The 20108-nt window shown below is 50.5% G+C and overlaps 1 protein-coding gene across 6 annotated transcripts in view; it reads left to right on the top strand.

The window, feature by feature from the left end:
- The first annotated feature begins 120 nt into the window (after positions 1–120).
- LHX9 (LIM homeobox 9) overlaps positions 121–20108 on the top strand; it is a 47586-nt gene continuing 27598 nt past the window's right edge. Inside the window, exons 1-5 of one of the 6 annotated variants that reach the window (XM_053247779.1) lie at positions 121–400; positions 648–799; positions 9699–10040; positions 13166–13368; positions 17292–17680. In XM_053247779.1, the coding sequence (XP_053103754.1) occupies positions 9867–10040; positions 13166–13368; positions 17292–17680 (766 nt within the window). In that variant the 5' untranslated portion in view covers positions 121–400; positions 648–799; positions 9699–9866. Of the gene's footprint in view, positions 401–647; positions 800–5331; positions 6036–8084; positions 8326–9698; positions 10041–13165; positions 13369–17291; positions 17681–20108 lie in introns of those variants that run through there. The other 5 variants (XM_053247780.1, XM_053247774.1, XM_053247775.1 and 2 more) reach the window with 5 other exon arrangements.

Below are 20108 nucleotides of genomic sequence, written 5' to 3'. Positions count from 1 at the left end.
CGAGAGCGAGCGAGCGAGAGAGAGAGACTCCGCTTTGGTGGGAAGGCTTTAGACGCCGCATAGCAATATAGTCTTAAAACAGGAACGCACATGCACACACACACACACACACACACACTTTCAGAGAAGGAGCGCGCAGGAATTGGGGGCTGAAGCTCCCCCGTAAATAAATCCACCCAGATCTCAGTCCTGGCAAACCGAAGGAAGGTTGCAGCGAGGCGGCGTCTAGACCCGTCGGTTGGAGGAGGACTTGTCAGTTTCATTCATCCCTCGTTCCCAACCCTCCTCTTGGCTCCCACTTTTCTTTCCTCCCACTCTCCCTTAATACCTCACCTGATTATTGATGGGGCGCTAAGCCGGAAGGCATCGTCTCTCTTTCTCTCTCTGCTAATATTGGCAGGTAGGGTGTCAGCTTTCTGTTTTTGTTTTAATTTGCTGGGGTCATTTTCTTTTTTGGGTGTGTGATGGGAAGAGAAAACAGACAAAAATAAAATAAAAGCAGGGGACTGGCAGAAGGTCAGAGGTCAGAAATTCGCGTCAGCTGTATATGGAGGTGTGGTAGAAATGGGGGGGGGGAGAGAGAGAGGAGAAGGAGGAAAGAAAGAACCTACAGCCCCCCTTCTGCTTGTTTATTTTAATTAACACAGGAATCCTTTGCTAGAAACAACAAGGACCAACCTCCATCTCCTGGTTACATCACCGCGTCTCTCCCTCCACCCAAACCAAACCCATCCCCTTCATTATCCATTAAGGAGGAACCAGTTGGGGGCCCCCAAAATACCCCTTTCTTACTCCTAAGGTAAGATGCTGCCGGAGGGTTTGCTACAGCTGTTTAGATCTTTATGTGATGTTAATTATGGTTATGATTATCCTCCTTCTTATTAAATGCGGAGAATAATGGTCGTTTCCTTCGGTGTATTCCAATTTGGTGCGTGGAGATATATACACTCCCCCCCGCCCCCCATGGACAAGATTGAGTCGTTGTGGAGCGGAGAAGGAAACTGGAAGGTGGGCTAGTTTCTTCGGCAAGGGAAAGGCTCTTTTCACCAGCAGGATTTTTATTTTTCATTTTTCATTTCATTTCATTTTTTGCAACGTGGAGTTTCATTACTGGGCTCGATTCCTTTTTAAATGTTCCCCCGCCCTTCCCCAAAGAGGGTCACTTCACCTCGCCGGCAAACTCGCTGCCTCTTTGCTTGAATCGCAGCCGGGTTGTCAATACAATGCCAGGTTCTATTAGCTCATTAGCCTGCTTGCCCGGCTGAGCCGCTGCCCCTCTTGAATACCCTGGAGTGCTAGATCTTTCTTTTCTTTCTTTTCCGTGTCCCTTTTTAAAATAGTCTCTTCCCCCCTGGCTGTGTGATCGAGACGCTGGCGGTGGACGTGCGCCTGCGATCGCCCGGCAAAACAAACGACTGCTTTTGTGTACGGTTGAAATAGCCGCTTCTTAAGCTAATCGTTGCTTTGCTAGTTAACGCGGGTGGGGGAGGGAGAATACTTTGATTAAGGCTCTTCCCCCACCCCCATCCCTTTTTAAGTTGGCACCGTCGCTGGATGGCTTCTAGTGCTTCTGCCAGCGGCCCCAGAATGAAAGACGTCTACTTTGAGGAGCCCTTACTTTCTAAGCGGTGGCTCTTAAGGCAGTCAGGGGACAACCTAAGCAGGCGAGCGAGCCAGAGGGCTACGAGAAGATGAAATGGACCAGGGCTCCTTACAGATATGGAACATTGCTCTCAGGGCAAAGGGAATGGTGATCCAGAAGTCAGGAAGGGCTAGGCCGGGAAACTTTTATTCCAAATTGTGGTGTTTTGAATAATTTTCCCTGCCAAGAGAGCGGAGTGGGGGAGTGTGTGTGTGTGTGTGTGTGTGTGTGTGTGTGTGTGTGTCAAAAGCGCATTGCAATACTCGCATTGCTTAAAAATATTTTGCACTGTGTGCCTAAATATAATGACCTCCATCCAACCCAAGTAAAGCGCTTGAAAGTCCCTTGGATTGCCCTGAAGCTTAATTGCATGGGCTTAATTATCCCGTTCACAATCCATGGAACTGTATAGGCTTCCACTTGGGCTGGGTGGTGAGGTGTGTGCCTGCCTGTCTAGACCTCCTCTTCGGCACCCACCTATCTCTCTATGGAGCAGCTGGTGGCTCCCAAAGTGGTGGGTAAATAGGACAGGAGCCAAGATCTCGTAGATCACGTGGACCTGTAAACCGACTAGGACCAAACGAGGCGACTAACTTGGGAAGATGCGCCCCTGAAGAGAGGGCCTGGGGCTTTCGGTCAGCCTGGCCAGAGTCGGGCTGCTGCCGCCCTCGGAAGCTGCTTCAGCGGCAACCACCAGGCTGCACACGCACGCAGCCCGGCTTTTCCGCCCGCAGCTCTCGAGGCTCCGTCGGAACCGCGACGATCCTTTCGAAACAGAGGGCGATCTGCTTTGAGCTCCCTCTGGCAGAAAAGACCGGGATGATGCGGAGCTTGGCTTGTTTGTGGTGTGACATTTTGATTTCCCGGCAAGAACGAAGCTGCCACTGATTTGGTCTGGTTTTGTTTTTAAAGCCAAAGCGATCAGGGGCGGGGTTGAAAGGGAGTGAATCCCCTTGTTCCAAAGCAGCGAAGGTGTGGGCAGGCCCACTCCCGCACTCACACCCCTTTCCACGTCCCCACTGGGCTATTAAACCGGAGCAGGGCCACTTTCAATTAAGGGAGGGAGGGGAAGAGAGAGAAGCAAAGCGATTAGCCTCCTTCGCTTTCTGGTTTCCTCCCTGGACCCCCTCCCCTCATCCTTCCTCTGTCTAATTATTTTTTGTCAGTTATTAATCCGCACGTGGAGACTCTGTCCTGGAGCCAAAGACAAGCCCCCTTCACGCTGTAATAGGCTTTAGACCGTCGCCTGTGGCGGAAGGAGGGCTAGAGAGGGGTGACGGTCTCTGGATACCCCTCCCCTGCCCCCCCCCCCCGATAATCGCTCGGATGAAATCTGTCTTCCATCCGAGCAAGTTTCTCTTGCCTTTGCTAAAGCTCGGCTCCTTCTTCGCCGGCTCTCGGCCAATTGCTTTGTTCAGTGGCTTGGTCGCCACAGCGCCTGGCAAGCGAGAGGCACGCTTACCTGGGAGGAAGTCTCCAAGAAGACAGCCCATCCTTCTTCTCTCGCCTTGCAACGGAGCGCGCAAAACCTGGCACTTAGCCCCCTCCGCCCCCCCCCCCCCGCTCAACCGCCCAATAAAACCACTACAATCGCCCAGCGTGGACGTGTGAAAGCGACAATTGTCACCATTTGCCAGGTAATGGAGCTCCAGTGAGGCGCTTGACGCTGATGATCGGAGGCTGCGTTCTTTCCTTTAGCGCGGCCATACTACTACTACTACCACCACCACTAATAATAATAATAATGATAAACAAATTAATAATAAAATAAATGTTACTATTCCTAAGGCAGAGGGTGAACACGCAGCATGTGTAGAGCGCATTAAGATTTCCAGAGGGCTCCACATACAGGGTCTTTCGCTCCTCATGTGAGAGGACTGATTTGGGCGATATCAAAATGGGACAAATAAGTAAGAAATACGTTAATTTGCGCCCAGAAAACCTTTCCCGCTGCAGGTCAGCATAGCCAGGAGGCTTTCGACACCGACTCCAGATATTCAGAATAAATAAAACGGGTCTCGGTGAACTTAAACCACGGAACCAACCAGCCAGCAGTAGCAACAACAAAGCCCTCGACACGCTGATTTGTTTTAATTGTACATGATTTAATAGCATTTCCCCAGAGCGGCGGCTTCTCCCTCTAACCACACACCCCATCCCACCGCTCAAATGTTGCTGGTGCAGGCCCTTCTGGAAGCTGCAGTCCACTCCTTTTCTCATTTCTTCCCAAGCAGGAAAAGGGAGACCTGCTAACAAGACTGAAGCGGGCGCTTTACCTGGCTGGATGTGCTAAAGAAAGGCCGCCTTAGAATTCTCTGGGCTTGTTTGCAAGAAACTTCTGAGGAGCCTTTCTCGAGGGGAGGACCCAGGAGGGGCTGGCCAACAGAACGCCCTCCACTCCTGCGCGCTCTTTACTTGCGAGTAAGCGCGCTAGACTGGGTGGGATTCGCGCAGGATCGGGCGGCACACTTCTGTGAACTTCGCCTTTGGAAAGCAATCCTGGCCGCCCCATAAATCATTGGGAGCTGCTTCCGAGTAAAGGTGTTTGGGAGGATTGACGTTGAGATACCTATGCGAGTCTCCTCCTTGGCTGGGTGAACAGGAGCTGATGGAGGAGGGAGAGCAATGCATTCTTTATTGTGGTTGTTGTGGTTGTTGTTGTTGTTAATTCCTCTAAGAAGTTCAGAGAGGCGGTGTAGGTGGGGGTTTCCTAACTGTATCCTCACAATAACAAGGAGAATTCGGTTGTCTGCATGACCAGGCATCCGATGAAGTTGTCATCTGCCATGGGGAGGTCCATTCAGAACAGAGGCCTGAGGCTTCAGGGTGCCACAGGTCTCTGGGTTCTTTTGAATGAACTAAGTGTGTCCAGCTGTAGGAACAAGAGGCGGGGTTTGAGTCACTTCGGAGCTTCTCTTGCCTCCTTTGTCTCCTTTACTCTGTCGAAACGTAGGGCAGAATCCAGTCAAAGAGATTTAATAGAGTTTCAGTCTCTTTGAAACCAATGGATTTGATGGGGGGGTGGGGCCTTCGCTTCCTGGAAGAGCATCTGCTTTGCATGAAGAGGGCCCCAGGTTCAGTCCCGGACCTCTCCTCGCAGGGCTGGGGAAAGTCTCCTGCCTGGAAACCTTGGAGACCGGCTGCAAATCAGTGTTGACAATACTGAGGTAGATGGCCCCACAGTTTGACTTGGAAAAAGGTCTCCTCCCATGGTTCTATGATTTATTTATTTTTAAAGTACTCGGTTTTAGCTGGATCGTGGCCATATATTGTACATTCTTCGGGGCAGGCATTCACTGAGCCGTAACCAGAGACTTGGATGGCCCTGGAGCCTGTACTCTGCACCTGCAATCTTGGACCCCAGGCTAGGAGCCACCCGAACTTAAGGGTCTCTAAAAGGCAAAACGGGGGCATGGAAGGGGAACGTTCTCCCCCCTTCCCCAGAGCACGATGTTGCCCTCCTCAGTGGGCAGTTTCCGGGAAGGAAGAGGAGAGTCGCCTTCACTCTGGACGGGTCTCTCTGGCTCAGGCTCGCTTCTAGAGAGACAAGGGCGCGCTCTTCAAGCTTTGGGGAATGAACTGGGGGAAACAGACGTCCCCATTGCAGAAAGAAAGAAAGAAAGAAAAAGAAAGAAAGAAAGAAAGAAAGAAAGAAAGAAAGAAAGGAAGAAAGAAAGGAAGAAAAGGAGAGAGAGAAAAGGAGAGAGAGAAAGGAAAAGGAAGGAAGGAAGGGGGGAAAGAAAAGCAGAGAGAGGGAGAGAGAGAGGGAGAAAGCAAGCAAGAAAGAAAGAAAGAGGGGGAGAGATTTGGCAGAGAGGCTTTTTATGGCTAGTAGCAAGGGGAACTGAAACTTTAGTGGAGAATAAACAGCACATTGATGATTCAAACTGTAGCTATCCAGTGTAACCTGGATTATGTTTTCTCTGTGAAATTAGTCTTCTCCCTCTCCCTCCCTCCCTCCCTCCTCCCTCCCCCACCCACCTTCCTCTCTCCTTTCTCTTCCCTGCCTCCCTTCACCTCTTCTCACACCGTGCCGCCGCAGCAGCACTCCTAGGCGGGCTTCGCAGGCCAAAAGGGCGGGCTGATCTTTCTGTGGGTCTCCTGGTCCTTGAACCTCATCCGCAGGATCCACGCGTATCCAGGATAAAGTTACTCCCATGGGTGGCTTTTTTGCCTCTCGGGTCGCCTTTCGAAAGAGCTTCCTGTGCGTCCTACGATGACCACAGCGTCACCTAGAGGGAGAAACAGGTCGGTAGGGAGTTTCCTCGGGGCGGAGCACAGACCCAAGTGAAGAATGCTTTGCTGGGTCAGCCCAGGCCCAGCTTTAGACGAGCATTCCGTTTCCAGCGGTGGCCAGCCAGGGGTCTCCGGGTTTTCCAAGCAGGGCCTGGAGGTGAGAGACTGCCCTTGTTCTTTTGTCCCCAGCAGCTTTTCAAAATTATGCTTTTTAACGGTGCCTTCCAAAAACATTTATTATGCCAGCCATCTCGAGCACCTGGTTTTCACAGGATATCAGTTCATACTGCCTCTGAACATGGAGGTTCTCTGAATGTGGCTTTCGTGAGGACAGCACGTTGTCTTGTAGCTTTCTGATTAGCAACACCCCATACTACCTGCCCCCATTATAGCCCATGCCAATGAGCTCCACAGGAACATATTTGTTTTTAAAATCTATAGTCACCTTTCCATTGAACAATAGTGCCCATGGCGGTTTATAGAGTTAGCTAAAACCAGCTGAGGCGTATAAGTGGAACTTGCCGCGGAACTAATTTATTCAAACACTGTCGCCTTGATCTATTTAAATGTCGAATCCCCAACCCCCGCTTAAAAAAAAAAAATCCAAAGGATTAAAACACACCAACCTTTTTTTGACATGGCCTCAAAAAAGCAAAATCCAGACAGTCAAGGAACTCTGGTCTCCCCTCTCCTTCAGAGTCTATCCCTCTCTCAACACCAAATCCTAAATTTGCCTGCCTCCCCCACCCCCACGGCTTGGGCTGCATAACTTAAGAGTGCGGTATAACCAGGTAGGCCTAAAGCTGCGGTCATAAGCATACACTGGGGGGGTGGGTGGGAAGTTATCCCTATTGGTCACAGTGGGACGTGAACGCGGTGGGACTTACTTCCGACTAATGTGTAAGATTCCAGCGGCAGGCCTACAATTCGACGTCATTCACTTCAGTGACAGTTTCCTAATGGCATTCAATAGGAGCAGGATTGCACCCTCTTTTCACCGCCTTCCTTCCATTTCCACGTTTTCCGGTCATCTTTTATGGCCTGGGCATTGGTAGAAGAGGCTACCAACCAACGCAGTTTCTTGCGTGAAAAGTGCTGGATCTGTCCCCTTCTTTTCCTGTGCGGTTCTTGTGTCTGTTTCAAGGTCCCTTTTCGGCTCAAGATTTCTCTCCTAATTGCATTACTTACAGTAAATAGACAGCCCTGCTGCTCTTGGCTCAAGTGTGCCAATAGAAAGAGAAGGGGCTTTGGCTTGGTTTTTTAAACAATCACAATCCAGGCTTATTTCACTTGGTTGACTTTGTGTTTTCGGAATTGCTTTCTGGCTCTGATGCAGCGACCCATCCTGAGGAGGAGGAGAAGAGCTCGTCCTTTTCTTTCTCTTTCTCTTTCCCGCCCCCGGCCCTCGACCCGGTTGCTTTTGGATTCAGGAGGAAGGAAAGGGGACACTGGATGAACGTCCTCGCCAAAGGTGGCTTCCCTCTTCCAGCCAAGAGGAGCCCGCGTTTGGCGGGGGAAGTGGGGGAGGTGGTGGTTAGGTTTGGACAGGAGTGTGATGTCGCGAGTCACACTGGGCTCTGGGACGGGGATTTCTGGAGGCAGCGAGTGAGAGGATGATCTGCAGGACCCGACTTCAGGAGGTGTTAGGGAACAGCCGGTCCGGGATGGGAGTGGTGTGAAGAAGAGTACACAGGGAAACGAGCAAGAAAATAAAATGGGAAACTAGAGCCGAGAGAGGGATATGTATGTGATGGAAAGGGAGATGCCTTGTAATTAATCGTTGCTGATTTGGCGCCAACCTGGTGAGATCTAAAAGGAGTGCAAGATCGAATACCTCTCCTTGAAGTTGAGTTGAGAAAGTAAAATAAAGAAGCAAACTTTAGAGTTGTAGAGTCCCTTTGGTTCCTGCCTGGAAAAGGGCGCTGTGCGAATCCTAAGCTTACTACCTGAACCTTTTCAACCCAGTTAATCCAATAAAATAAATCATCTGAATCACGTGAGATCTGCTCTGTCAAGAGAGAAAAGTCCAGAGTCCTCAGAAGACTCTCCCCAAACCTGCGAATGCTCACTCCTCCAAAGAGATTCAACAAATGGCGTTAACTTTCTTTCTTACTCTCTCTCTCTTTCTCCTTCCTTCCTTCCTTCCTTCCTTCCTTCCTTCCTTCCTTCCTTCCTTCCTTCCCCTTACTGTAACAATAGGAAAGTCTCCCCTCCCCCCCTCCGTTTCCTATTACTGGCTCTAGAATGAGAGCAAATCAACACTTTCAAATAAGTAAATATAAGAAGGATTAGGGGAAAGATCTTCTCTCGGTGCTTCTTGATGCTTCGCAAACTCCTGGGGAGGAAAGGGAAATCTCAGAAAACTGGTCTCCACACTCCCCTCTCCACCGCTTCCTGAAATAATGCGATTTCTTGTACACCAAAATAATGTCCCTTCGCAGATTCAAGTAAGTCTCCTGATCCTGTGCCTTTTCCGTGAAAGTGAAAGGTGCAGTAAAACCAAATGAATGGGACTGGAGCTGGCTTGCAAGATTTAGGGCACGATCCATCCAGCCAAACTCAATCGGCAATCTTATGCACAGTTAGTTGGGAATAACTCCAATTGAGATTAATAGGACTCCTTTCTGTTGTCATCCTGTGTCATCCATTTACTTTCCTGCGAGTAAATCTTGTTGGCATTAGTGGGACTTACTTCTGATAGGCTTGAGATGTTTGAAGCCCCACTGATACCAATGCGGAAAAAGGGCAAGTGCCGCTCAAACCTATGCATGTTTACTCGGAAGTAAGCTCCAGTGAGTTCAATGAGACTCATTGAAGTGAAAGGGAGATTTGAACTGCAGCAAGCACGTGCTTAACCCAATGAGAAGTGCTTAAGTTTGACTGGATCCTCCCTCCCTCCCTCCCTCCCTTCTTTCTTTCTTTCTTTCTTTCTTTCTTTCTTTCTTTCTTTCTTTCTTTCTTTCTTTCTTTCTTTCTTTCTTTCTTTCTTTCTTTCTCCAGTACACCTTCCAAGTTCCCAGTCCCATCTGAAGCTTTCCTCAGAGGCAAGTTTCATCCAAAGAAATCCTCCTCCTTTCTCTCCCTCCCCTCCCCATTGTTAAAATGCGCGTTGAACTTGAGGACTGCACGCCGGGCAAGGATTTGGGGAGGGGAAGTGGGTTGGAGGATGGGCGTGGAGGGGGGTATTCATCATAAATCTGGGCCCACGAGCCCAGTTCCCTAAAAGATGCAGCGAGGTCCCCCACCCACTCGCTTTTTCTTCTTCACTACTGGTGGTTGAAGGGATCTGAATCTTCCCCCCCCCCGCAATATTTGTCACTGCTTGCCCATCACTGTGGGGGCTGAGAGGAGTTTGACAGCTCTTTGTTGTCTGTATAAGAAGGAGCGGGGGGGGGGACCGGTGGCAGCTCATGGACGAGGACTCCTCCTACTGCATTATCCAAACTGGGTTGGCTTTCGTCTCGAACAAATTGGACAGAGCGCCGGCGAGCAGCAGACCCAAATCCAACCTAGAGGCAACTGGGAACTTTCAAGCAACTGGGGATCGCCGCTTTTTTTGGAAGCCACCCCAAACAACAACACTCCCCCAACTCTGATTTGGCTTTTCTTTGTATCTTCGGCGGGGAGGGGGAAAAGCCCACGGCCCGCTTTCCCCACCCCTTCGCCTGCTTCTGCTGAGGTCTGGCTCTCCAGTTCAGGACGCTGCAGAACCCAGTCCCAGCCCCGGGCGCTGACCTCTCTCCCCGCCTTCCCTTCCCCTCCTTTTCCTTCCCTTCCCCCCTTTTTGGTCCTGTGTCGTTTCTCTGCCCGTCCTCTTCAGGAAGGAGCCCGGTCCTTGCGCGCAAGGCGGGGGGCACCCCCCAACAAGACCAGCCTCGCTCGCCGCCCCGCTGCCTCGCCTTCCCCCGGAGCCAAGAAGCCTGGTCTGCGGGCTCTCCGCGTCGCCAGGCGAGTCGGATGCTCTAACCCAAGACTCTGGGGCCTGTATATGGAAATAGTGGGGTGCCGAGTCGAAGGAAACGCGTGTCCCTTCCGTCCCCCAGCCATGCTTTTCCACGGCATCTCCGGAGGCCACATCCAGGGGATCATGGAGGAGATGGAGAGGAGGTCCAAGACCGAGTCCCGGCTGGCCAAAGCGGGGCAGATGAACGGCCGCGAAGCGGTAAGTCCAGCGGAGGCGGACGGGGAAGTTTGTCCCGGGAGGGATTTCAGGCATGGATGCCCAGCCTGAGGCAGAGATCGGGGCGCGGGGCGTATGTGTGTGTGTGTGTGTGTGTGTGTGTGGAGAGAGAGATCGTGTGGGGGAGGGTTGAGGGGGATAAAGGCGGTGGTGGGGAGAGAAAGGGAACCCCAGGCAATCCGAAACACCAGCCGCATCATAGAATCTGCCCTGGCGAACTAAATATAAACCGTGTGATATAGATATCCATATAGATCTATGTGTCTATAGCTAGACAGAGCTGCAGATATTGTTCAATAGCAACTCCCTCTTTCTCCAGTTTGAATTCAGGAATATTTCTTTCTATCGGCCGTGTTTAATACCATCTTAAATCAATGTATCCCGTTCCAGCAGGGCCCTAAGGATGTTTACTCAGAAGGAAGTGTGGCTAAATTCAGTGGCTCGTGGAGGTGTGAAGATGATTGATTGAGTTCATTTTAATCTGATAAGCAAACAAAAGGTGGGGTCTAGTCCCAGTTCAGGACGCCTGAGTTGGACACTTGCATGGGAAGAAGTCTCCTTGAACTCAGGGGGACTTACTTCCGAGAAGTAAATATGCTTTCAAATAAGACTGCAATCCGAAGCATCCTTTCCAGAAACTAAGTAAATCTTACTGAGCCCAGTGCGACTTCTTTCCGAGTAAACCTGATAAGCATCCGGCTGGAAATGTAACAAGGATCGCATTAGGAAAAGATCGATCTCCGGAGAGAGTGCTCAAGTTCGGAGGCTGCAATCCGCGCAACTGGTGTAATATTACCCATTTGTGCGGCTTTACTCACTCCTCGTCACCCGCATCCCAAACCTAACTTGGCCAAGAATGAATCGAAAGCGGCATTCCTGAACTATTTGTTCGGAAGTCCTAAAGACCAGACGGTTTCCCGCGATTATAAATAAAAAGAAACATAACAAATGGGGAAAGAGTTTATTAAAAATAAAAAAAAAGTGTGAATACTGGAAATGTAGGCTTCGTATATCTGAAGGGGGGGAATATATATGTGTGTGTATTTGAACAATACACACACACACACACACACACACACACACATACACACGCCATCCAAGCTTGGCTTTGCAGACCCTATTCTGAAGAGAAGGGCGCTGTAAAAAAAGAGGGCCGGGGAAGGCAGCGCTCAGAGGGAGCGGGACTGACAGCCCTGCAAGAGAAGTCAACTACTAGTCGAAGGAATATTTGTTCCGCACCCGGATGTGGTGGCATTGTTTGAAATCCTTCGCCGCAATCGTACTGATCGCGAATCAGGTATACAACGAAAGTTCTGGTGGCTTCATTTCAGACGGTTTCATTCCCCGAGAGCTGGGGCGGGGAGCGGGGGAGTGTGTGCAGAAGGACGTTTCCTTTCCTGCTCCATGGCAGGCAGAACTTCCGTCGGGCACCCACAATGAACCGACGTCCCCCGGACTGGCCTGCGGGAAGTTGAGTTTCACCTCCTTGAACTGGCCTCTCCTCCACCCTCCCCATCCCCCGTCGTAGACCAAGTTCATTAGGAAGGGCTTTATATTGGGATTTCCAGCGGGCGGGCTTCCCCCAGCTGCAAGCGTTTGTGTGCACCGGAACATCCTACAGAGGACATTAAGAGCAAAAGCGAAACTTCGGCCGCTGGTTTTATTATGATGGTTTTAATTTGCTGGATATTTGCAGGCGTTTTCCCCGCGACCCCTCTCCGATTTTCAAAAGACCCATTTTTACAAACAAACGAACAAACGTGAATTGCAATGTGAATCGGCCATGGAAGATCTTTTAAATAATAATAATAATAATAAACCTTTTCCCTCCTTCTGTGTTCATGGAATTTCGGGTGAAACATCCCGGCGATAGGAAGCTTTAGAGGGCAGGTATAAAAAGAAGGGTGCATGGGAGGAGGGCATTTTAGACAAACGACACCCCGGAAAGGGGGGGAAATGATAAGATTTTTCACTTCTCTTTTGCTTTCCGTAAACAATCTGACAGAGCTTGCAAACGTTTGGCAGCCCGACCCAAATCAGAGAATGTAGGCCCAGCGTGATGAAACGGGACTTAATTTCCAGTAAATCTGTTTTGAATCGGGCTATAAAGGGCTTCGGATTGCAGCCCGATCCTGGGCATGTTTACTCGGAAGTAGGTTTTGCTTTCCTTGGGCTGACTCCCAAGGCTGCAGTCATACGCCCCAGAATCAATTCAGCATGACTTTTTTCGGAGTAAACAAATTTAGGATACAGTGGCGTACATGTGGAAAAGATTGCGGCCTTGCCTAAAACTCATAGGGTGGATTTCGAAAAACCAGTTCTGATGGTTTCAAAGGAGGTCACTTCAATGGAGAGAACTGTTTTCCGGAACCCCGCAACCATCACTTTTCTTGAAGGTCAGTGTAACTGAAATTAGACTTGCATTCTAAAAAAAATTTTTTTTAGTGTTTAGGGTGGCCTGTTTCGAAGCCCTGGGTTTGTCTTTTGCTTTTCTGCCCCTCCTGTCTTTAAAGAACCTTCTCCGGACCTAGCAAAAAAAGGAGACTTTAAGATCCTTTCAAGGCCGTGCACAGGAAATTGAAAGGAATTGGGAATGTCTCTTTTGAGGATGCATTTGTTGTTGTTAACAGCTTCGGGGAAATGAGTGTTTCCCTCATCTTTTTCAAAATATACCTGTGACAAAATCAGCTGCTCTGCATTTAAATGTAGCCCCAGCGGAAGTCCCAATTTTGGATTTATTAGGATCACAGAGGATCTCTTTTTGAAACCAAACCAAACCAAACCAAACAAAACAAAACCGAGCCTGATCAGTTGGACCGTTACATCAATTCCGGCCATTGCAATAATGCATTAAGGCTTTTGGTGGTGGGATGAACACTGCGGAAGAAGGCAGGGAAGATCTGCTCAGATCCCGCTTCCAAAAGTTTCCTGAGACGAGCCACTTTAGTACGCTCAAAGTGGCTGGTCCCTTTGATAAGAGGATCCCTTCGCTGGGAGACCCAAGTAGCCTTGCCTGCATTGCCTCACCTTCCTCTCGTTCAGGAATCTAACAGAGTGGTTTTGATTGATTGATTGATTGATTGATTGATTGATTTCCCTCCCCCCAGAACATGCCCCCATTGAGCCCCGAGAAGCCTGCCCTGTGTGCCGGGTGTGGAGGCAAGATCTCCGACAGATATTACCTTCTGGCTGTCGACAAGCAATGGCACCTCCGGTGTCTTAAGTGCTGTGAATGTAAACTCGCTTTGGAGTCAGAACTTACCTGCTTTGCCAAGGACGGCAGCATTTACTGCAAGGAGGATTATTACAGGTACAGCACCCCGGGATAGGGTGGGGTGGGGTGGGGAGGGGAAAGGACCCCACTTTGGGAAGATCTCATGACACAAGGAAAGGCATCCGTACTCCAGTCTCACTCCTGGCGGTTGGGTTTTCTTGGAACAATGAACGCTGGTGGGAGCTTGTTCATACGTACATATATATCGCTTGATTTGTCCTCATTTGATTACTCAGCGTCTGGAGGCCAGTTCTTACGGGCAGGAGCATCAAGTTGATCACTGACTCTACACTGGATCACTGTATAGGGGTGTGCGGGGTGGGTGGGGAGGTTCCACACATGCAGGCTGGTCAGTTCACTTTTGAACATCAAGTGGGGACTTGGCGTGTGTAAATGGGATATGACAGCTCTGGGTCACTGCTGGAATTTCCATATGGTCTCAAACGCCAGTGTACTTTTCGTAGGGCGGCCATTCACACATTCAGCTGCCAGGAGTCCAATGTGCAGAAGTGTAAATAAACCAAGGGATGTACATTAATGTAGGAACCAACCAAATAACTCCCTTGAAAATCATAGCTAGAATATCGTGATATAAAAGTTCTGGCTCTGATATTCGAACTGTGATGGCCCAATCACCCTTGCAAGGCAGCTGAGATGACGGCCAAGTATGCCTGGTAAAGTGCCTATGAAAACTTGCAGCCCAGCAAACTAACTCCAGGAGGGAAACACACACACACACACAGTGAAACTATAGGAAAGTTCTAATCACGGTGTTTGGCCTGTAAGGGGTTTCATTCACACATACAAGCCGCCTCTGGACGGTGCAATCACGTACATGTGTGTGAACCAGCGCCTCGGAAGCCTTGGCTTAGTTGAAATGTCAAGAAAAGTCTAGGCTGGAGAGACGGAAGTAGATTAGGTGGATGCAAGCCCCAGAGCGCTCTGGCAAGTGATTGCTTGCGACTAGGGCCTCTGTCGCCCAAGCATGAGCCGCTGCACCTTCTGTTCCTCCGATCTGGGAGCTGTCCCCTTCCTCGGGGGTCAGGCTGACCTCTCTATCCAAGGGGGTACCCAGAAAGAGCGTGAGGAGGGCCTTTTAAAAAGTTGCCCGCCGTACATGGTTATGTTGGCCACACACACACACAAAAGAGTCGCCATAATCTCTGCTTATTTACCCTGAAATCTTCCAGTGAGTGAGATCCCGTGCACGTTTGCCGGGAAGTCAGTCTCTGACATCACTGGGGAGCTCCTCCGTCCCAAGGAGAAACGCGAAGGCGGCAGCCTTAATTGTCAGCGACATGATGAGGGCCTCCAAGGAAGCGGCTGGTGGTGCCACTTCCGGAGTGGAGGCACTCTCCTAGGCCCAGCAGAGATTGCCTGGCTGGCTTGATGCAGAATGCACCCCCCTTCTCCTCCTCCCCCGCCAGATCTTTTCTGTTGAACCAGATCAGGCCCTCCTGCTGCGAAGCCTCGCCGCTCTCTCTTGTTCGGGCTTCACTGCCATCAAACAAGCCTTGGTTTTGTTTCCACATAAAAGAGACATATCCGGATTTTGCCATGTCCCTCTCAGCCTTTCAGAGAGAGTTAAGGCCGATTTTAGCCCCAAACCATAAACTTCCCTGGATTTCCCCCTTGGCTTCAGTGGAAACTACCTTCCATGTCCAGCGTGGGTAGAATCATGCCCTGAGCATGTTTACTCAGAAACATGTTCCACTGAGTTCAATGGGGCTTACTTCCAAGTAATTGTACAAAGGATTTCTACTTTAATCTTAATCCCTCTGAAAAAGGAAAGGGTGTATTTTCTCTTTCTTTCTTTCTTTCTTTCTTTCTTTCTTTCTTTCTTTCTTTCTTTCTTTCTTTCTTTCTTTCTAAAAGTGTCCTTTGGACAGTTATTGAGAAACTAAGACAGACAGACCCTTAAGTTAAATAACCCTATAAGTAAACAATGCTATTCTTTTTTCTGTATCAATAACATGTCTTTTTAGACAATGTGTGTGTGGTGGATCTTAACTCTATGATCTTTGCCCCCCCCTCACTTTTCGGTGAAGACACAGAAAACAAACTCTAAGAGCCCAAACTGGTGTGTTTTGGGTCAAGTCTGGAGGGCGCAGAATCACACCAGTTTTCAAATTACACAAAGCCTTTCTTGGGTCAAAATAATCCACATTCGTATAAAGTGTGGTTTACACCACAAACATGCTTAGGGCCGGGGAAGCGGTAGCCTGTTTAGGAGATCCCGTTCATTCATGGGTACTTTACTCCCACTGCCTAAACGCATTGTTTCGAAAGTCCCGTGTTTTTCAATAGCTTGCCAAGTCGCGATTCCTAGCCTGCCGCCTCTTTCAGTAAAGAGGAATGGGAAGAGGGTCCGATTCCAAGAGTTAGACCTGTGTTGTGAATTGTCCTCCTGAGTCAGGCTTTGATTTGCAATGCGGGAACAGCTTTGTTAGGAGAGCTTCCAGAGACGCAAGTTTTGGGCGGTATAGAAATGTAATAAATAAAATAAATAAATAATCTATATTCAAGGCTTAGCTGGGGCATAGTTTCCATTCGAGGGTTCAGGCAGTCAGTATTCACCCGGTGGCGTATTAGCGCCTCTGTGCATGTGCAGAGCGCATTTGCTGTGATGCTGAACAGCAGCTCACTCCTAGGCACTAGAGGTTTATGTAAGGGGGTTGTCAGTTGAGGCTGTGATTTCACCGCAGACTCAGCCCTCGGGCAAACTCTTCTCCTCATCTTGCGAGTTATGCAGGGCTAGACCAGGATGCACCTTAGTCTCGGGCTAGTTCACAAACAAATGGCCTCGCCATTTAGAAGGGCAGCGGAAATTAACCAGACATAGGTGACCAGTTGCTTTATGACAGATAGATAAACTTGGTCACAGTCTTTGACCTGTACAGAATTTTATGAAGCATTAATGAATCTGATAAGCCAGGCAAGGGTGTTATATATAGAGAGAGACAATGTTTTTTGTCAGTAGTTTGTATGGAATATCTATATCTATATATCTATATCTATATTCCATACAAACTACTCACAAAAAACTCACTTTAGAAGAGTGCCCCCCCCCCGGACAGGATGAAATCTGTGTCCTAAGAAGGGTCTCCTAGGACGGGTACCTTCTAACAACAAAGGAACATTTTCCTTCAGAACTATTGGCAAATTTAATTGATTAAAAGTCAGGTACAAGTCCTATAATGGATCCCTTTGCTTCTAAAAAACAAAACTAAACAAACAAACAAACAAACAAGGGGAGCGGAGGCTGCTTTGTTAAAATTGTAATGAGGGAAGGGCTCCAGTGTAAAGAAACGGGGTGGGGGGGGGGATGTAAGAACCACTCTGGGCATGTTCAACAGTATGTGTGGTGATGATTTTGGACACGATCCGCCCAAGGACAATAGCTTTGTCAAAGACCCAAGATTTCCAAAGGAGAGTTGAGCAGGTGCTCAACTTGTTCCCGTGGAAATCAGCGGAGTGCAAATACTTTTTTCTTCGATTATCAGGGGTGTAGCCATAAATAACCCGCCCGCTCAGTTCCACCCTCCCCATTTTCTTCATTATTTCCCTCATTCCGAGGGGCCCCCTCTGCCCTAGCTATGCGCCTGGTGATCTTGTCCACTGATCCCCCCCCCCTTCCCATTCAACTCTGAATGGGAGGAATCTTCCTAGAATCAAGTCCCTCTTTCCTCTCCAAAACTGAAATGGGATCCCGAAAATCCGATCTCCTCTTTCTTCCCCCAGTCCAGAGGCCTTTCTGCTCCGGATTCACCTCTCCCCGCTCCTCTCCCCGCTCGATGCTGCTGACCGCGAGCCCAAGGCTGGGTGTGGGTGGGTGGGTGTGGGTGGGAAGCAGCTGACCACGCAGCGTCTCCCGCTCCCGCGTCCCAGGTGCCCTGGCGGGTGGGCTGGGCGGGCCCGGGCGCGGCGCCCTGGCTGACCGGCTGCGCTCTTCCCTCCAGAAGGTTCTCCGTGCAGCGCTGTGCCCGCTGCCACCTGGGCATCTCGGCCTCGGAGATGGTGATGCGGGCCCGGGACTCGGTCTACCACCTGAGCTGCTTCACCTGCACCACGTGCAACAAGACGCTGACGACGGGCGACCACTTCGGCATGAAGGACAGCGTGGTCTACTGCCGGGCGCACTTCGAGAGCCTCCTGCAGGGCGCCGCCGCCGCCGCCGCCGCCGATCCGGCCTCCTACCCGCCGCCGCAGCTGAGCTACACCGAGCTGGCGGCCAAGGGCGGCGGCCTGGCGCTGCCTTACTTCAACGGCACCGGCACGGTGCAGAAAGGGCGGCCGCGCAAGAGGAAGAGCCCGGCCCTGGGCGTCGACCTCGTCGCTTACAACTCAGGTGGGTGGCCAGCAGCGGGCAAGCGCCCCTCCTCGTCGCCGTCCCCCGACCGGCCCCCGCTCCCCTCTCCCTCAAAAGCCGCCTCGGGGGAGACAGACCACCTGAGGCGGCGTCTCGCCTGCCGGGGGCCCGGAGGCCCAGACTGCCGCCAGTCTCCTCCACAAGGGCGCTGACGCGGTTCACTTCCCGCAGTGCTGGGCTCGTTTGCAGGCAGAGGCTGGATTGCCAACTGCTGCCAGGGAGGGTGGAGGAGAGATCTCCCTGCACTCAAAGGGGGGCTGGACTAGAAGACCTCGGAGGTCCCTCCTTCCGGCTCGAACGTTCTCTAGCTCTGCCTGGGCTGTAGCTCGACGGGAGAGCCTCTGTTTTGCTCGCAGAAGGTCCCAGGTTGACTCCCTAGGCGGAAACTCCTGCCTGGAAGCTTGGAGAGACGCTGCCAGTCAGTGCCGTCAGAACTGAGCTAGAGGAACCAATGCGAGGGTCTGACTGGGTATAAGGCAACTCCCCACGTTTCTGTCTGTTATCACCTGGTGTATAGGAGCGTTCTCCTCCTTGCAACCACGTGGGTCAATTCCAGAGGGGAAGCCCTGTTAGTCTGGCAAATAAGCAACAGAACAGGGCAACCCTATTGGTCAGGCCTCCTGAGTTCATTGGGCTGGTCCTGCACTCAGTAAACCTGCATAGGATTGCGGCACAAGCTTTGGGGAGCAGAGGCGACTTCTTCTGATGTAATGCGGGCATAATGTCACCTTTCAGTTATCAAAGGACGTTTGTGATTGGTTAAACTTTCATTAGCACAAGAGAATATCTAGAGAAGTTCACTGAAGGGGGTGAATGAATGGGATATCAGATATATCGTATTCCTCCAGGAAATACTTTTTTGCCACACGTATTTCTTCCCCTGAGTTAAGGGGCCGGTTTAAGTGTCACGTTTGCCTATCCTTTAAATTCACCGAGATTTGGAAGGGAGCAGGTTGATGTAAATCAAAGGCAGCTTCCTTCCCAATGTGGTGTGAATAATAGCTCTTAGCATGTCTATACTGTACTTGGTATGCTGAAAGCACTCCACATACAGGACTTTGTCCTGATCCTTACAACAAGCTTGTAAAGTTGGCTGGTGTTAGGTTTCTGTACCCTTACCGCACATGAGGGAGAGAGGAGAGCGCCTTTCCTATATTTCTCTAGCGAGCTTGTGGCAGAGGCCAGATTCGATCTGGAGAAATTCTACAGATGTCTACTCAAAAGTAAATCCCATGAGTTCGATCGGGCTTGCTCCCTAGTAAATGTAATTGCAGCCTTAGCTACTAAGCTACATCGACTCAAAGAAGTCACTCCATTATAGGAATTGTGTGAAAAATGACTTGGAATTTGTGGGTCGATTAATTGTCATTAAAATAATATTACTGGGGAAGGGAGAACCCCTGAGGAACAGAGGAGACGCCTTGATCTCTGCAAATGAGCTGCAGAAATTTTGTCATTGATTGAATAATAATATTCCATTCCGGCCAGAATTCAGCCCAGTTTTGCCCCGTGGGCGAAGAGGTCCTTTCTGCCCGCGCTTCCCCAAGCCCCTTCCTGAGCCAGGCAGGGTAAGAGAGCAGGCGGGTCCTTCCTTCCGAGGCATCCGGGCCTGAACTCGAAGCGAGCCGGCGCTTGGCTCTGAGAGCAGACAAAATAGCTGTCAGGTTAAGTTGTACGGGAGCGTGATCCTCTACAGGGCCCAGCCGACTCCGCTGGTCCTCCAATTTACCCGTGAAATCGCCCTTTAAAAAGCGGCCCGTCAGCATGAAATTTGCGCTTTGCTCTAAGAGAGCCGCGCTGTTGTTCTTGGCTCCCCTTGTCTTGCTGGACACGCAGCTCCTTCTGCGGGGTGGATGGAAGGGAGGAGGAAAGAGCATCTGAGGAAGGGAAACTCTGGCGGCTTGTTGTCCGGGATGGTCTGTTGGCTCTGCGGGATCGGAAGCCCTCGCAGGGAATCGAAAGAAGGCTCCCCCTTTGAGTGATCCGGATTAATTAATCCGGAGTAATGGTCAAACACCTCCCCAGCCGTAGGCGCAGTCTCGAATCAGGTGTAGAATGCTCATTTTAATCGTTACAAACAAGCCCTGGAGGCCAGAAACCGACCGTGTTAACCACTAGACGGTGTAAAACGTCAGCTAAAGAGTGTCTGGTCAGAGTCTGGTGTTCTAGGAACTTCTTCCAGTTTGATCAACCCAGATCCCGCAAGCCGCGTGCCCCCAAGACCTCGCCACCCATCTCGAGGAGTTGCTGCGCGTTTGGCCTCCGAGTCCTCGTCACACTCGGGGTTCGAGTCGCTCTGTTGTCAACGTGCTGGAAAGCCTCCTTTCGTGCTGCTGAGAGGGCGGGGTGTGTGTGTGTGTGTGACGAGTTCGCATTCTGCGAGGTTTCTTCTTCTTTTTGCATGTCT

The sequence above is a fragment of the Hemicordylus capensis genome, chromosome 4 (assembly GCF_027244095.1).
Source record: "Hemicordylus capensis ecotype Gifberg chromosome 4, rHemCap1.1.pri, whole genome shotgun sequence".
Lineage (NCBI taxonomy): Eukaryota > Metazoa > Chordata > Lepidosauria > Squamata > Cordylidae > Hemicordylus > Hemicordylus capensis.
The sequence above is the reverse complement of the archived record's forward strand: the minus strand, read 5'-3'. Positions and strand labels throughout refer to the sequence as shown.